The 16,801-nt window shown below is 46.4% G+C and overlaps 2 protein-coding genes and 3 non-coding genes across 5 annotated transcripts; 2 read left to right on the top strand and 3 right to left on the bottom strand.

Annotated features, from left to right (window-relative positions):
* Nucleotides 1–6: 6 nt before the first annotated feature.
* SPPG_05155 (uncharacterized protein) lies at nt 7–705 on the bottom strand (the record flags this gene model as incomplete). The annotated part of the gene is made up of 2 exons (XM_016753380.1): nt 82–705; nt 7–22 (listed from the first exon to the last, which is right to left on the bottom strand). The coding sequence occupies exons 1-2, from the start codon at nt 561–563 to the stop codon at nt 7–9; spliced, it is 498 nt and encodes a 165-aa protein (XP_016607817.1). The 5' UTR covers nt 564–705.
* A 326-nt stretch (nt 706–1,031) lies between these two features.
* SPPG_05154 (uncharacterized protein) lies at nt 1,032–3,519 on the bottom strand. The gene has a single exon (XM_016753379.1). It carries the CDS (start codon nt 2,964–2,966, stop codon nt 1,293–1,295), a length of 1,674 nt encoding a protein of 557 aa, XP_016607816.1. The 5' UTR covers nt 2,967–3,519; the 3' UTR covers nt 1,032–1,292.
* A 1,283-nt stretch (nt 3,520–4,802) lies between these two features.
* SPPG_10108 lies at nt 4,803–4,875 on the top strand. Its single transcript has one exon. It is a non-coding gene; the product is annotated as a tRNA-Met (tRNA).
* Nucleotides 4,876–6,569: 1,694 nt separating this feature from the next.
* Nucleotides 6,570–6,642, bottom strand: SPPG_10107. Its single transcript has one exon. It is a non-coding gene; the product is annotated as a tRNA-Met (tRNA).
* A 6,591-nt stretch (nt 6,643–13,233) lies between these two features.
* SPPG_10106 lies at nt 13,234–13,305 on the top strand. Its single transcript has one exon. It is a non-coding gene; the product is annotated as a tRNA-Cys (tRNA).
* The last annotated feature ends 3,496 nt before the right edge of the window (nt 13,306–16,801 follow it).

Genomic DNA, 16,801 nt, shown 5'->3' with positions numbered 1-16,801 from the left:
GCCTTGTCAATCGCTGCTTCCACTGTGTCCCCAATCGGACAACCTTGTCCGCAAGGAAATGCAAATTCGTACAAGTCCCACCCAACATCTCTTGACGGGTCCGCTCCCACTCTGCTTGCCGTGACGCTGATGTGAGTGGACCATTGATTGAGGGAGGCCTCCACGTTCAACGTGGGTGTTTGCTCATCATTCGCCACCCACTCAGCAACCCGTAATGTGACAAGTCCTCGAACCTCGGTTCCAACAACTCTCATATCCTCAACCGCCAAACCTTCCTCAAGTGATGCAACCCCACTCTCTTTCCCGGGAAAGTCGCTGAATGAGAGTATATAGTAAGAGAAATTTCCATCATTGCCCGGATTTTTGCCGCGGATGGTCACCCGGGAAATGACTTGTTCTCTAGAGTACAATACTGTCTTGTTCTTTTCTAGGCACAGACGAACGGAATTACGAGAGATAGAAGTTTTGGGGGGCGGCGTGGTGCAGCTGGGTCGTTTGTAGGCATTCGTTAGTGGAAAGCGAGGAATGTCAGTGAGCGTTACGGATGGAAAGTAGTAGGACATGTTTGCGTTAGAAATCTGTCTGGTGTGATTGGATGCTCCTGCAACACTGCGCAACCTAAGTACCTCTTTCCATTCCTATAAAGACAAAAATGGTGGAGCAAAAGATGGCGACGTTCACACCCAAACGGTTGCGGAACCTCGGAATTACAATCCGTTCAAAGTTGAATCGTCTTCGCCATCATTTCAATTTGCAGTCTAAAAATAGGGAGTCCGCGATCCCGTTCTCCACCGGTGTCGATCGTGGTCGATCAAGGTCGATCATTGTTTGAATAGTTAAATACTTTAAGGGTGCGGGATGGAGGTTGGGCATCGCCACAGTCAAATGATACCATTTTGTATTCACTTTGGTGAATAATCCAGACTCAGGCTGTTCGTCGGCGCGAAAAGCATTGCATCAACGGACTACAGTACATTTCAAATGACGATTCACGTCTAGAAAGAATGCAAAGGAAGAATGCAAACGAGTACTCATACGGGAATGATGTGTTTCATATCAAAAAACTTGTACACAAAGGAGAGACTATTCGGTCCCAATAAAGTTCCAACTATAATCTAAACAATGCATTCTGACTTCCTTTCTACTATACAAAACGGCCCCCAGCCATCCTACTCGCCTTCACAGAAGGGGTATAAAAACCAAGCGAAAAACAAAAAAGATAACTACAAAGAATGTTGGGGGGGCAAAATGGATATCAAAAACAGACTAGATACATTCAACTACAGATCTTCTCATGCCAAAATCGATTTGGCTTGACCATCAAGCCCATCTTGATAGTCTCCAACCCAGCTAGCATCAAAGCTACTCCGAGAGGGAACCGGTGCCATTGCAACCGATTCCGCCATACTCAAAACGCTCGAGACGGAAGTTGCCGAACTCCTTCTCCTGCGCATCCGACCAGCAGAGCGCAAGATGGCATGTCGAACAAGATGTGATTGCTGTGCAGCGGACACGAGTTCCGCATGAAGCTCTGAGGCAAGTCCGCGGAACACATGCGTAAGTGTCGTTGATGCAGCACGATGTTCGGTAAAATCATGGCAAGGTGCCCAAACACCTCCCATAAACATTTCAAAAAGCGGTGGTTGAACCAATTCCACAACCACATCCGCATCGTAGACGGATTCATCCGCAGGTGTGAGAGAGATCCCCATAAGAGTCGCAAAGGGAATGGAAATCCTCACATGAGTAGCGGGTAAATCCGTAATGGTAGTTCGGATACACTGGGTCCCAAAGTGGAATTCCGTAAAGACGGTCATCTCTGTCGAATAGGACATGCGGTGCCATGTTCCGATCGTGACTGCGTCGACAGAGAGGGGAATCGTTGGGAGGAGGATGGGAATGGTAGATTTGGTGTTGAATGGGCTCGGGAGAGGAGATGCTACTGGAGAGTTTTGGAGCGGGGACGGGATGCTGGGTGTGCTTGTTGGTGATGCTATGGGTTGAGAATTTGAGGCGACGACAGTGGATCCAAGAGTGACTGACTGTTGTGGTTGAGATATGGCAACTGGCCCAACTGAGGGAATCCCGCGAGAAGCGAGTGTGGGATCCATTTGCGGCCACACGGCTTGCTGGTTTGACTGCTGTGGTTGCAATTCCTGTTGCGAGAGTTGTTGCGGCGGCTGCTGCTGTTGTTGTTGTTGTTGAGCATGTTGCTGTTGCGAGAGTTGTTGCTGTTGTTGAATCTGAGGCTGTTGCAACAGTGCATTCAAGGCGCTCGGTAACATTGAGCGGATAGCGTTTGACCCAGGCATGAGCGCAGCAGCTGCAGTCGCGGAGAGTGGGTTGGCCACAATTGGCCTCTTTCCATCAGTTCCGGGTCTCATAACGGCAGAGGCAGCAGCTTGTAGACAAGCCATACCACGCAACTGCCTCAATCGCGCTCTCTTTTCGTTCAACTTGACTTTGGCTCTCCGATTTTGGAACCATACTTGAACAGAGCGCTCCGTCATGCCCAACCGCTTGGCCAATTCGGCGCGCAGTCGTCCTCGAGGCGAGGTATTTACTTTGTAAGTTTCCTCCAAGATGGCAAGCTGTTCGGGAGTCGCGCGTGGCCGACGACGTGGCTTCTGCGGTGTTTTACCTGTGGTAGTCATCTCTGTTGATGTGGACGACATTTCTAAAGCTTTAGGATTTGGCTCATCAACCTCTTCAACATCGGATTCCATATCGTGGTCGTCTAGGTCATCAACTGGCTGTTCCTCGTGATCTGACTGGGACAAAGCCTGCGCAGCAGGCTGTTCAGGATTTGTCGCGCCCGTGGTCGACTCGTATATGGGGGTCATTCGATGACTATCAAAGAACTGCTGCATGTCGGGAGCCTGGGCACTAGGAAATGTGTTGACGGGGAACGAGAGGAATTGCTGGTTCATCAGCAGATCTCCCGGCGTAAAAAGTAAAGACGACATTGAATGAAAATGCCAAACTCGGATCTAAAAGACTGCAAAGACCGCCACAATCCCAGAAAAAAAAGGAAAAAAAAAGCCAACTCGGTATGCGTCTGGAGTGAGTCGAGCGTGTCTTTAATGGACGACGAGGAGGAGGCGAACCGCGAGACGCGTCCGAGAGCAAGGCGAGGATTTAAACGAGAGGGGGATACAGCGGAGATCAACGACCCTTATGTCTTTAACAACAGCTCTTTTTCCCTGCCAACCAAAAGTCGTCCGTCGAGGTTTTTTATTTTTCTTTTTTATCTTTTTCTTTTCTACAGATGCTTTTTGACAGCACTACGTGATCGCTCTTGGAGGCGGTCGCGGTGGCTTCCGTGGTTGGAAGACAAAAACGGGGGATCGGACGAACCTAGCGCACGGTGGTCGGCCGATGGATGCCGGTTGTTCGTGCGGGTTTGCGAAAGAAAGCCACGCGACAGCTCTTGCTCAAGCCAACAAGAAAAGTAAAAGACTATTGGGAATGAAAAGACAATGCAATAGGTCAAAAAGTCAAAAAAAAGACATACGAAAGTGATGTCGCTTTTTTAAAATCGTTCAAAATTCTTTTTTGTCTTTGGAGGCGGGCAGCGTCCAGCTGGGACGGGGGGGAAATGCTCATGGAACGCTAACTCATATGTCACCCAGTATCGCCGCGTGGCCCTCCGGAGTTCAAAACAGAAAAGCCTTTTGAACAGCCTCGTTTACTTGAGGCAAAACCCCGGCAAGTAGGCGGATTAAGAAAGATCTAGCGCATTTTCCGGTGGTTTTTTTTTTTTTTCTGTTCTCTTGTTCTGTTACGGGAGTTACGGGAGAATCTCTGGATGTATTTTTTTTTTTGGACGTTTGGATTGAAACTCGCCTCCAAACACAATCGAGATATCTTACGGGGGTTGACAGTTAAGGGTCTCCCAGTAGGGGGTTACCCTAACTCCTTTTCAATTTCTGACACAAGCAGCGACCCGTAAGTTGACAAGACCCCAAATTCCAACTACGCCAAACGCTTGCAAGACGGAGCCCACCGATCTGCCGTTTTTTGGGAAACCAGTCAACGGCCAACGGCTGTGTTTTGTGCCAAATGAAACTGACACAGTGCAACGAAACAAAAAAAAATTATTTATCAAAACCTTTACGCTACACATATTTAATACGCGTGTAACAAATCTAATAATTCGCGACCACCTGGTTGCGGAAGGGTGGCGGCGGCAAAGACGGGTGGCCGTCCCCAAAGACTCCAAAAGTAGGAGGGGTCTTCATTAAACTACTATTACAGCTACTACATACGCAAGGGGGAAGATCCCTGAATAGACGCGGAGAGACTCCGGAGATTGCCGTGTGTATTCCCCACATGAACGTGAATTTTGGACCCTCCAATACGTTCAACAAGGCAAGATACGTGCACACAGAACACATAGACGCACCACAACACGCACACGCACACACGCATACACGCACACATACACACACACAAAACGACTGTGCGTGTGCGTGCTGCATCAGGAACTTGGGTCCGCTCACTTTGTCACGCTGAGCACAACACCCGACACACACGGCGTTCGGAGTTGGACGAGGCATATGGCACTTTGGTACAAGGGTCTCTAAAAGGTAAACGAGCAAAAAACCAAAACAACGGATTTGTACCTTCCGCGGGGAGAGGTGTGAGCGTTCGGAACCATACACCCTGTTACAATTTACCGGCAATTTTGCCGCGGCAATGAAATCCGAACAGAGGGTAAATTATAGGGTCCAGGCAGCACTTGCCGCGTTTCAATGGGAGACAAATCGTATAAGTTTCAGCGCATGGACGACGTTCACAACGCGAGATTGGCTCAGTCGGTAGAGCGTGAGTCTCATAATCTCAAGGTCGTGAGTTCGATCCTCACATCTCGCAATTTGCGGTCGGGTATTGTTTTTTTGCCGTTCTGCAGTCTTGAGGGCCTACCGTCTGGCATCCTTGGACATGTCCGCTGAATGGACCAAAGTTTGATACCCCCATCTTGAATGGACCGCCAAGTCAGAGGCTGGCGTTGTGGAGTTTTATTTTGTAATACGTTCATTCCGTTCTATTTTGCAGTGTAGTACCATCAGGCATCGTCCCTCCAACACATTTTTGTGTCGTGTGGGCATGGGTGGCTCCTGAATGGTCCTTGCATAAACGATACTAGTTCACTTGTTTGACATTGCTGTGAGATCATTGCTGTTGTCAACCACCCTGACGAATTGCATAATGTTGATTGATACGCGTTTGAGCGCACAGAGAGTTCGGTCCATATCTCCTTCCCAATGTTTCGAGGACTACCAAGGGATAATGATCGACAAAGACATTGCTTCAAATAGAAACGACTTTTTTAACGAGTGCTGACAGAGTGTGTTCAACGGCAAGAAACCCTTCCACCAGGTTGCATATTGATCGTGTTTAAATCGGCCATCAGGGGCTACATAATCTGACAGCAAGAGTGCGAGTCCAAGATCACGACTCAATCAGGCCGCATTTCACACATTTGAGGAATCAAGTTGGTGGTTTGGCTCGGAAAAGGATCAAATTCGCAATGTGTGATAGAGCATTCATGAGTACCTTCCCTGCATACAAATCCTTACCATTGCCTTCCACTGAGCCTTAATATCGGGTTAACTTTATGAATTCGATAATGCTCGATGTGGAGAGTTCTCTCACTCTTTAACGCCTGCTACAGGTTGGGGAATTCTACTGGCCTGTTGTAGAGATATCTGGGAGGGCTATTCTGTCACCCACCCAGATCCCGCAATCCTGTAGTGTGCCGAGGCTATTCAGTCAGTAGCACTATATAGATTTCTCCGCAGCTGACCGTACTTCAATTCGGCGTCTAGCGCAAGTGGGATGGATTTTGATGCAGATTGGGGCGGCAGTCAGATCTAAAACCCCGTAGCACTTTCCTGCAGCGATTCGTCTGAAGGACTTTAATAACTACCCCTTTTTTTACATGAGCCACGGTTATATATTTTGCTGGCCAAATGTTATCAAAGTGTAAAGCGCTTTGTTGATGTCAACACCAGTAGGTTGCAAGTCTTATCTTGTTTATGTTTATATCATATTGTGTTCCGCGCTTTCAACAATTAGCAGTTCGGCGACTGTCCACCTTACTGTTGTCTTGACGGATCCATTAAACATCTTTTGATTCGGACTGTAACATTTGTAAGGGAAGCTTTCATGACGAAATGTACCATCGCTAAACCAATATGGGAATTGGTACGTTTTCGGGGTTTGTGTACGCTGATCAGCCGTGTACTAGTATCACACTCTTCACATGCCCCACCCACCCTTCTTTTTCCTTTCTGAAAACGCAAAGTTATGACTGTATTCAGTCCAAATACTCCTGTCAGATGCAAACCTGCAACGGGAACGAGGAGGGTGCCTGTCACGTCCTCACATTAGGTTTATGGATTTTGCTTCTACATGTCGTTTTCAGCATGTTAAAGTTTCAAAGGTATTACGATGAAAATGTGTGTCATTTGGTTTCCTTCTCTTTCCTAGAGGAACCTCAAGTGCACCAGACGGAACTGACCATCAAGCAAAGATGGAGTAAAAGTGAACTGCAAACATGTAAGTGCGAGATGTGAGGATCGAACTCACGACCTTGAGATTATGAGACTCACGCTCTACCGACTGAGCCAATCTCGCTTGGATTTGTCTCAAAAACGATGTGTTTGAGCAAGATGACATATTTGCCAAAACGCTTCAGGGGCGTGTGTAGCTAGTATCAAGTATTTCATCGGACAGATAACGGGAACACAGCAGGAACACTTGTCCGATGGACACTTCGAGTCGAGTTGTACTAGTAGACAGTGAAAAAGTAGATGGGTAAAGAGGATCAGCATTGCCGTCCAATTACTATTCATCATTTCACTTTACATTATAACAATTCTCTCGACTGTTGTATCCTCAGTGCGGAGGCGAACCACGTAATTGAAGGTGAATTCGCATAGGATCGGTTTTGTAAAGCTGTGCAAACTTTCATGACGTCTTTGAGTAGTTTACCTGCAGTTTCTCCTTTCATTCGTCATCATCATGCATGTTGCCCATTTTGGAACGCAATCACTCTTCGAATATTTCTTCCAAGCACACAAGCGGTCATCTTTGGTAACAATTAGCCGGAGGGCGTTGTTATCAGGATATCAACCAAATGTCATAAACCTTGCGCGACTCGTTGATCTGCATTTCCTTCACCCACGAGAATATTTGTAGCAACCATGGCATGAACCTCCGAGTGAAAGCGCCACGACTGTAACGGGGATGAGTGTGGGGATATCAGTGAATATTGTGTGAAGGATTTAGAAGAGGGAAGACGACATTTATAGAGACGACGCCCAGAACGCGCGAAGTCGAACGACTGCAACCGAGTTGAGAGTGTTCCAAAGGTCATTGCAAGCAGCGCGTAGCATTCCCATGTTTTTCCCTCTGGCATTACTCAACCGTCATTGCTGCTAACCAGTCCTTTCATGTGTGGGCGTAGAGATATTAGATCATGTTGCTTGAAAGGTTCAACCGCAAAGATAGATACATCACCTACGTATGGATATGTACACAAAGGAGATTTCCCTATCCAATGCTTTCATCTGTGATTACCCTGTTTGTTAGTGCGTATAATACCTGGCGACCGTGATCATCACCACAGTCTCTTTGTGGAAAGATCCAAGCCATGGTTATGAGAGTATACTGTGCGGGAGGGAGGTAAGAATATGGAAAAATTGAAACTGATAAAGTTGCAGGGCCAGAATTTTAGCCACAAAATGAGATGAGGTGTGAATGCAGGTATATCAGCGCATTTTCTGCGGAAGAGCGAGGTAAGAATTTGAACAAGTTGAAACCGATAAAGTTGCGCGGCCAAGTGAGTTGGGTGTGAATGCAGGTACATCAGCGCTTGGTCGATAACAATACGACCCAAGTTGAGGTGTGGGTGTGGGACTGTCACTGTATCGCGTGGTATGCGGAGGGTGAGTAAAACCGTGAGGATGGGCAACACAACTTACCAGGCATGGACCGCCGAGGTTAAAACCTATGCAAAAGTCGCACGATGGGAATGCGAGTTGATCTGTGAGCACAGGGATATTAGAGCATGTTGTTTAGAAGAGTATGTTGAAAGTTTGAGTTTGTGTCGAGGGTTTACACTGGAGAGTATGCACACAATGACAACGAAAAATGTACATTTCTTGAATCTTGACGCCGTGCTAGTTCGGAGGCAGCGTTATCTTTTCCGTCAAATTAAATGCTATAGGAAGTGCCCCTGGAGCAAAGTCAATGATGAGGAAAAGTATATCGTGAGGTTAAAAATCTAAAAGAAAAAGAAAAGACATTCTCTACGGTTTCTGGCTCGGCACAGTGCCCTCCCTTACCCAGCAGCATCAGTGAATCGTGTGGAGGAGATGCTTGGCAGGTCCGCCAGCTGCTACTCAATATTGAAGCTCTGCGTCAGATTCTAGCTATCAGACAAAAAGCAGAAACGAGTAGCGGATCGACAAGATGGTATCGGATTCAGCAATCTGCTTGATGCACACATCCGTGGATATGAAAGTTGCTCCAATGGGTTTTCTTTTGCAAGCTAAATTACCGACCGTATAGAGATAGGCGTACCCTACAAGTTTCACTAGTTTATATTATAGTAAAAGAATTCCATAGGCAAAGTTTTCCAGTAGAATATATCACCGGTAGGTTGTTTTAAAAATTGTTAACCGCTCAATTCAATGGTGGTAAATACATTCTGGTAGTGAATTATTGCGGTGAAATGCAAAGCCGCACGATGGTACAGCGAGTTGAGTATACAGAGGGACTTTTGACACTAGATTTCGAAAAAAGCGGTTTGGCCCGAACTGCAGTCATTTTGTAGCCATGGACGCAGGCATAACGTCCATAACGACGTTTCTTAAACCACATCCATGTTATGTCAATTCCTACCTCGCTTGCACAACAGCGCACCGATGTCACGTTGCATTAACAATTCGTACGCTGCACTACAACGCACTGATGTATCTGTCATCTCGCATTAACAGTTGGTATCTCGCATGCACAACAACGCAACTAATGTCCTTTCCATTAACAGTTGGTATCTCGCATGCACAACAACGCAACTAATGTCCTTTCCATTAACAGCTCGTATTTCGCTTGCACAGCAACGCACTAATGTCTATCTGTCACCTCGCATTGACAGTTTGTATCTCGCGCGCACAACAACGCACTGATAGGCCTTACCTCACCCCGATGAGGCATCTCAGGTTTCCTTCTAACCATCTTACCTTTTCTATATTCCTATGGTTCTCATCAATTGCGATTCTTTGCCTTCTCTTTAAAAGTTGAATCAGCGGATAAGAATCATCAACGCGAGGCAGAAGTTGTACGATGTGTGCTGCGCAAGCGGGATGAGAGAGACTCACTGAATTTAGCGGCCACTTTAAATGGGACGGACGAACTGTTGAAATTGTTGTTTGTGTAGTTTTCGTTTGTTTTCGTCGATTAGACTTGTGGAGGAATGTGAGTGTATGTTGTCCATCAATTTGATCTGCAGTGTGAACGCTCAGATCCGAAAAACTGTTAGTCCCGAAAGAGGGTTAGAGCAATCGATCTGTTCAGTGTGATATGCCTTCTCCTCCATCCAACTTGAAATCCTTTATAACCTCGGTCGGGAGTTTCTTTAAAATTTGACCATCCCCAAACCAAGGCGGTCGACGGCGAGATTCATCGACGAGTGTGCGAGGGAGAGATGGACAAGTGCTCACCCAAAAGCCTTTGGAACCGGTAGATATTCTCTGCGTCTGTTGTTGCATCGTCTTGGGGGACACATGAGGGTGGCCGCGTGTTCCGCCAAACAAAAGGTATGAGCTGAAATCCTGATGTTGATAATACCAACGTTCCGCAAAACGAACGGTACGAGCTGAAATAATGATGTAGATAATACCAACGTTCCGCCAAACAAAAGGTAGGAGCTGAAATCATGATGTAGATAACAACGCTCCGCAAAACAAAAAGCTACCAACCTATCCTCAAGATTATTCCGGAAGTGGCAATTTGCAGTGTGGTAATGCAAATCTGAGAACCGGTTTGTCGCATGAAGTTGTAACCCACGATACATTTCACTGACAAAAGACCTCCTTACCAATGCGCAATGCGTAGAGTTAAGAGCAATCGAGTGATAATTCAAATTCGAAAACTTGTTTGTGCCCAGTAACGCTGAGTAGCTAAAGCGATTGATCTGCAGTGGAATAGTTCAGCAAGTCTTATGAACCTTCAGTGGTAAAGCAATCGATTTGCAGTGTGAGTATTCAAATTCGAAACCTTGTTTGCGCCACAGGAACGCTCAGTGGTTAGAGGGATTGATCTGCTTGTCCCTGAACGCTGCCGTGTGCTGGTTCATATTCGAAAACTGTTAATTCTCTTAACACTCAGTGGCAGAGCAATCGATCTGCAGTGTGATAATTCAAATTCGAAAATGTTGATCTGCAGTGGAACAGGTCGGCTATTCCTATGAACACTCTGTGGTAAAGCAAACTGATCTGTTTGTCACTAACGCTGCCGTGTGCTAATTCAAATTCGAAATATTGTGGGATCCATGAACGCTCAGTTGTTAGAGGGATTGATCTGCACATGGAATAATTCAAATCCGAAAAACGGCTAGACTATGAACACTCTGTGGGCAGAACGATTGATCTGATTGCTCCATGCGCTTGCTAGAGGTGGTACGTGAATCTTACAACGCAAGCACACAGGAGGTTCCCTCGGTGAAATGAAATGAAATAAAGAATAAAAGAAAGAATCAATATAAAACTATATGGATAATGAATGGATAATTATGACAGTATACCAGGACCTATAGCTCAGTGTGGAGCATTTTCGACCTAAAAATCATAAATGGTCATGTTTAAAAGTATGAAAGTAAGCAAAGGATAGATCCCGCGACATAGGAAGCGGGGTGCTATGGAGTAGGATGCATTTTAATTAGTTAGGCTTCAACCGAGAAAACTATCGTATGGATTTATTTCTCTTTCGCTCCCATCTGAACCACGAGATTCTGTGTGTCGAATCAGTGTTCTACTTACGATCATTGTAGCCCACATAACCTTCGCTCCTAACGTGAACCACAAGACCCCCAAGACTCTGTGTGTCGAATCAATGTCCTACTTGTGACCATTGTAGCCCACATAACCTTCGTTCCTAACGTGAACCACAAGACTCTGTGTGTCGAGTCAGTGTTCTACTTGTGACCATTGTAGCCCACATAACCTTCGCTCGTATCTCAACCACAAGAATCAGTGTTCGAGCGTCGAATCAGTGTCGTACTTGCGACCATTGTAGCCTACATAACCTTCGATCCTAATGTGAACCGCGAGACTCTGTGTGTCGAATCAGTGTCCAACTTGTGACCATTCTAGCCCACATAACCTTTGCTCCTATCTCAACCACGAGAATCAGTGTCAAATCAGTGTCCACCATTCTAGCCCACGTAGCCTACCACACCTACACTGTTAAGCGCCAGGCACCCTTTTATGGCATACTGCAACTGAGATGGCAACCATGTCATTAAAATGACCTCAGGAGTGGCAGCGTGACGTTCAAAACTGACGCTACTTGATAAGGAGTGGTTTTCCGAGGTCTCAGAACTTTCCAGTATCGAGAAAGTATCTTCAACCTCAATGATCAGCCCATGTTTAAGCGGCAAAGAGATCTCGACCACGGCAGCTTCTCCACCACGCTCTGGTGGGATGTGGGCAGTGATTGCGCTCATTAAACATTGAGTGAATGCATTAGAACGTACATATTGGGGTAGCCCGGTGATGAACGGTGTAGGAGTGGTATACATCATATAGGCGTGATATGACAGTCCAAAGATATGACAGTACACCAGGAGCTACATGGCAGAGCAAATGATCTGCAAGTGAGATGATTGCGAAAAACGGTACACTTTATCTCTACGGGAATTTCAATACAAAGCGTCAATCTATCCGGGGAGGTTAACAGACTTACGAGTGAATCTTGAAGCGAGCAATGTTGTCGGCAGATGATCTACCACCATTTGAAGGCCATCTCCTCTTTTCCCCTCGTTGCTTCGTTTTTCACCCGCATCATGGAAAACATTTACAATCTCATCACCGTCACCGTTGCACCCGTGTTATTCGCGCTCAATCTCGCCTGCAAAGTCCAACGACGGCTAAAGGCACGCCCATGGCCACTAGAAAACAAGGTCTTGCTCATCACTGGCGCTTCCTCTGGGATTGGAGAAGAACTTACTTATGAGTATGCCCGTCGCGGGGCACGAATTGTGCTTGCACCTTATGGGCTGCGTCTGTTGCTACAACATTGATCCGCAGTGAGATCGGACAGCGGTAGAGCCCCTCGTCCCCAAGAACTAGGACTTTATAGTCTGAATATGGAGTAAGTACGAATCTTGAAGCGAGTAATGTCATGCGCTACGTCCTTTGGTACAAAATTGATCCGCAGTGAGATCGGACAGCGGTCGAGCAATTGATGTGCTCGTCCCGAAGAACTAGGACTTTATAGTCGGAATATGTGCAAGTTACGACGGCACGCGCAGGACCGATGGGTCAGTTTTAATCATGGCTTGTAGATCTATACTAGTGTGATCTGTACAGGTAAAATGCGCTGTGTATGATGCGTCGCTGGGAAGGGTGTAGACCAATAAATGCCCAGTCCTACAAAAAAGCCAAAACACAAAAAAACATTAATAAAAACCAGCACGCATATACCCACATTCAAAGTTTTGTCATAAAAAAATGAAGAAAACAAAAGAGCTTACCCATTCATCCCGATACCTCCAAGCAGTTTTAACAACCCTAAGGAAACCCTTTTCTAGGCGCCGCAAGCACTGGAGCGGTTGTCAGAGTTTTAATCATCATCACATCTATGCTCATGACTTTTAGTATATGGAGAATGATGACAGTGCAACGGGCCTGATATATAGTCTGAATATGGAGCAAGTTATCATGGCATGCGCAGGACCTTTAAGTCCTGTGGAAAATTATGACAGTGCACCGGGACCGATAGGCTATTGGTCCCGGTGCACTGTCATAGTGATCAGTGGTAGAGCAATGTGAAATGGGAAGTGATAACACGGGGACTTATAGCTCAGTGGTAAGCATGGACTTGTAGCTCAGTGGTAGAGCAATGTGAAATGGGAAGTGATAACATGAGGACTTATAGCTCAGTGGTAAGCATGGACTTGTAACTCAGTGGTAGAGCAATGTGAAATGGGAAGTGATAACACGGGGACTTATAGCTCAGTGGTAGAGCAATCGACTGCAGATCGATAGGTCCCGAGTTCAAATCTCGGTGAGTCCTCTAGATTCTTCTCGGTTAATTTTTTTTTTTCAACGATCGGCGTTCACCAGCAGTGCATTTGGTGGTAGAAATGCACGGGTCCCGAGTTCAAATCTCGGTGATCCTTCGAGGCACTCATCGTAAGCCACAAGCCATTGGGTAACGCGCGTAGGACCATGTCCCACTGCCGTAACGCGGTTACGGCTGTGAGTATGGTCCTACCACTCGACCACCGTTAACCAATAGTCACCCATTTTTGGCTCACTGCAACTGAGAGGGAACCACGGGTTTAGCGTGACTGGAAAAATGTGTGCAGTGACTGTGCGCCCTTAATTGAGGTAATGCACTGTAACCGACATACCAGGGTGCCCATTGAGCTATAGTGGTGGAGTGGAAAGTAGAAACGCAATGGTTCCTATGTGAATACAGGCAAATCCCTCTTATTTTTGCAATTATCGGCAACGCATTCACAGCAGTGCACTTGGTGTGTGGAAACGCACGGGTCCCGAGTTCAAATCTCAAAGAGTCCTCTATTCACTATTCTTTTCTTCAGTTGAGTGAGTTCCAGTGGGGACGCTCTGTCTGGGTGCAGGGAGAGGCTCGACTTCTAATCTCGAAAAATATTCTTTTCTTTGAGGTCCCCGATTCAATTCTGGGATTGATGAAAGGATGCGGGTAAGAGCCCCACACCAACTCTACTTTTTAAAATATACGTTACGGATATCGTCAACTTGTGAGCTCATGTGGAATTATTCAGGTTCTGGGTGGCCATTGGTTATGGAGGCCCATCCATCACTAATCTTTTCAGGCTCGTGCGGATGATTACCTCCAAGCAATGCTGGTCCCAAGGGTTTCCCTTTTAGCAATTTCGCGTGCTGTTTAACTCTCTTATCAGTTCCTTTCATCAGATTCCTCACGTCAATTAGACATGCAGTGACCCATATCTTTCGACTAGAATAACAAATATTGTGCCGGGTAAAGTACATGTACGGGGTAAAGGGAGCCACGGGTCACGCAATGGGGAGTGAGGAGTATGAAATGGAGAGTATGGGATAAAAGGTGGCCGCCTGTCTGCGTTATGCCCCGAAGCGCCATCGAGACCCGACATTGGTGAAAGTGTAGTGACCCTAAAAGTAGATAATTCCATGCTAATACTAATTTATAAGGCAAGCCCTGGAAGTGTTCCACGGTCTATTGATCCCCTCGGAGGTCACGGTACTTTGGTACTGAAGAACCTCAGGGCATCGACCGGCCGTGTGAGGTGGAGCGGTGCTGTGACCCCGCGGCGAGCCACAGAATCATCCCATACAATCTCCCCCAGAGGGCTGGAGATTTGACGTGGTTATCAGGGTGTGCCAGGTGGCCTATTATCTGACATAAGGTATACCCACCTCTTTCTCTGTGCGTTTGATGCATGCAATACCTAGTCGGGCACATGGGGTCAATCTACCTTAAGGAGGATCTCAATACATCGGTAAAGCATATAATGCACCTTAGGATGGTTCACCCTGAGGAATAGGTAGATGGGTTTGGTAAAAGCAAAACATGCCTGTGATCCTTAGCATAGGCCACAGTCCACTTAAGAAGGTCGATTAGATGAAGATCGGGTCGATAATGATCCTTGAGGAATGTCTGAATGTTGAAAGATTTACGGAAGGAGGACCCTGGATTTCACTGGAATAGCTGGTCAGAGTGTCCGACAACTTTGGCGGCTCCTCTCTGGATGCACTTGGGCATGTATTTTTCTTTTGGTTGATTTTCAGTATCGACAGCAGCTCGCGAGATCCCAGTCTCGGTGAGTCCTCTCCAACTCAAAAATTCTTTTTTCTTGGTTGATTGAATTTCAGTGGAGTTGGCTGGTCGGTAGGTCCCGAGTGTAACTCTCTGTGGGCTCCTCTCTGGATGCACTTGAGCATGTATTTTCTTGCGGTTGACTTTCAGCATCGACAGCAGCTCGATATCCCGATCTCGGTGTCAATCTCAGAATTACTCAAGTCAATTTTCCTTAATAAAAGCAGATTATAAAGATAGTATGCAACGATGATTGCAAAATGATTCCTTTTTTTCGGTTGATTGAATTTCAGTGGGAATAGCTGGTCGGTAGGCAACTCTCGGTGCGCTCCTCTCTGGAATGCACTTGGGGGTTAGCGGTCGATCGGTCTCGAGGTCAACTCTAAAAGCCATTAATTTCTCCCCAATGTGGCCGCTCTGGTGGATAACCTTTCATCTGCTTGACAATTGTCGACTGGCACAACTCTCGCTTCAGACAATGACCGAAAAGGTATCACAACAACACGCTCTTTCAAAAGCGACTCGCAAAGATAGTACTAAAAGTGTGGTGCTCGGGATTAGAGTTAAGGGCGTCCGTGGACTTTACACTAGTAAAGCTATTGGGCCTCGAATCTGACATATAAAACGGCGTCTGCAGACTGTCCCAAATGACATCAATGGGATCGACGCAAGTTGCTTGTCATCCATGACTCCAAGAGTACCGTGGATGTTGGCCAATGCTGCAACATGACGAGCAAACAAGTCTGAGAAGGCAATAACGGCAGCAGATTCGATCTTGTCGGATCCTGTGCAGCCTATCGGACGCTTTTCCTTGAGCTGCGAGGATAAGACTTTACGCCTGGAAGAGTTCCTCCGCGAGTATTATCATGGGGCCCTACTACCTCGGCCACCCAGATAACAGCATTCGTTCTAATCCTTTTGTAACTCCTCATGGCATTGTTCCCAAATGGTACTTTTCACCTTTCTATGCAAATATTGCATGCCTTTGAATAAACTAAAGGTAAGATAAAAAAGTTATCGTTTAAAGTGGCAGTAAAGCTGGCAGCTCCCCTGGTAGTCGGCACCAATTGCCCAACCATTCAAGTTAGAACCATATAATGACATATTGCTATGAAGTGATAAATAATGCAGTGTTGGAAGAACAGTTAAAGGTTAATACATCTTGACGACGGACAGCAAACCTGGAAGCAAATGCCGGGAAGGGTGGGGCAGAGGCCATCATTGCAATAGACGATTGCTGGGCACGCAGATTGATTCAGAGGAAAGGGTCACATGGAATTACTGTAAAGGCTCGGGGTACTGTAGAGGTTGTTGTCCGACTCGGTGGCTCCAGTCTGGATGTGTATTCTTCTTTCCAGAGTGATAGAGCACGTATCGATATGTCCCGATTTCAACTGTTGGTTGCTCCTCCTATGACGCATTCCTGCATGTATTTCTTTTCTTCGTAACCGCAGGGTGCTTTAGAATGACAGAGCACCGATCGATGTGTTCCGATTTCAATACCCGGCTGCTCCTTTGGATGCAGCATTTCTTTTTCTTCATAACAGCAGGACGCTTTAGAGTAAGATCACAAGCATGTACTTCGGACAACCACAGCAGTCTTGTCATTCGAATTCTTTAGATATGACTAGTCCTTCATATGCCACCCACTTTCACATGTACTTCAAATCCAGCCACTTGCTCAGTGAATACATGGATGCGATTCCATGGTCTAGGACGTCGTTGT

Source organism: Spizellomyces punctatus (assembly GCF_000182565.1).
Source record: "Spizellomyces punctatus DAOM BR117 chromosome Unknown supercont1.8, whole genome shotgun sequence".
NCBI classification, from domain to species: domain Eukaryota; kingdom Fungi; phylum Chytridiomycota; class Chytridiomycetes; order Spizellomycetales; family Spizellomycetaceae; genus Spizellomyces; species Spizellomyces punctatus.
The sequence above is the reverse complement of the archived record's forward strand: the minus strand, read 5'-3'. Positions and strand labels throughout refer to the sequence as shown.

Excerpts from the sequence above, each read along its gene's own strand:
- SPPG_05154 (XM_016753379.1), bottom strand. The coding sequence starts at position 2,966 with ATGTCGTCTTTACTTTTTACGCCGGGAGATCTGCTGATGAACCAGCAA.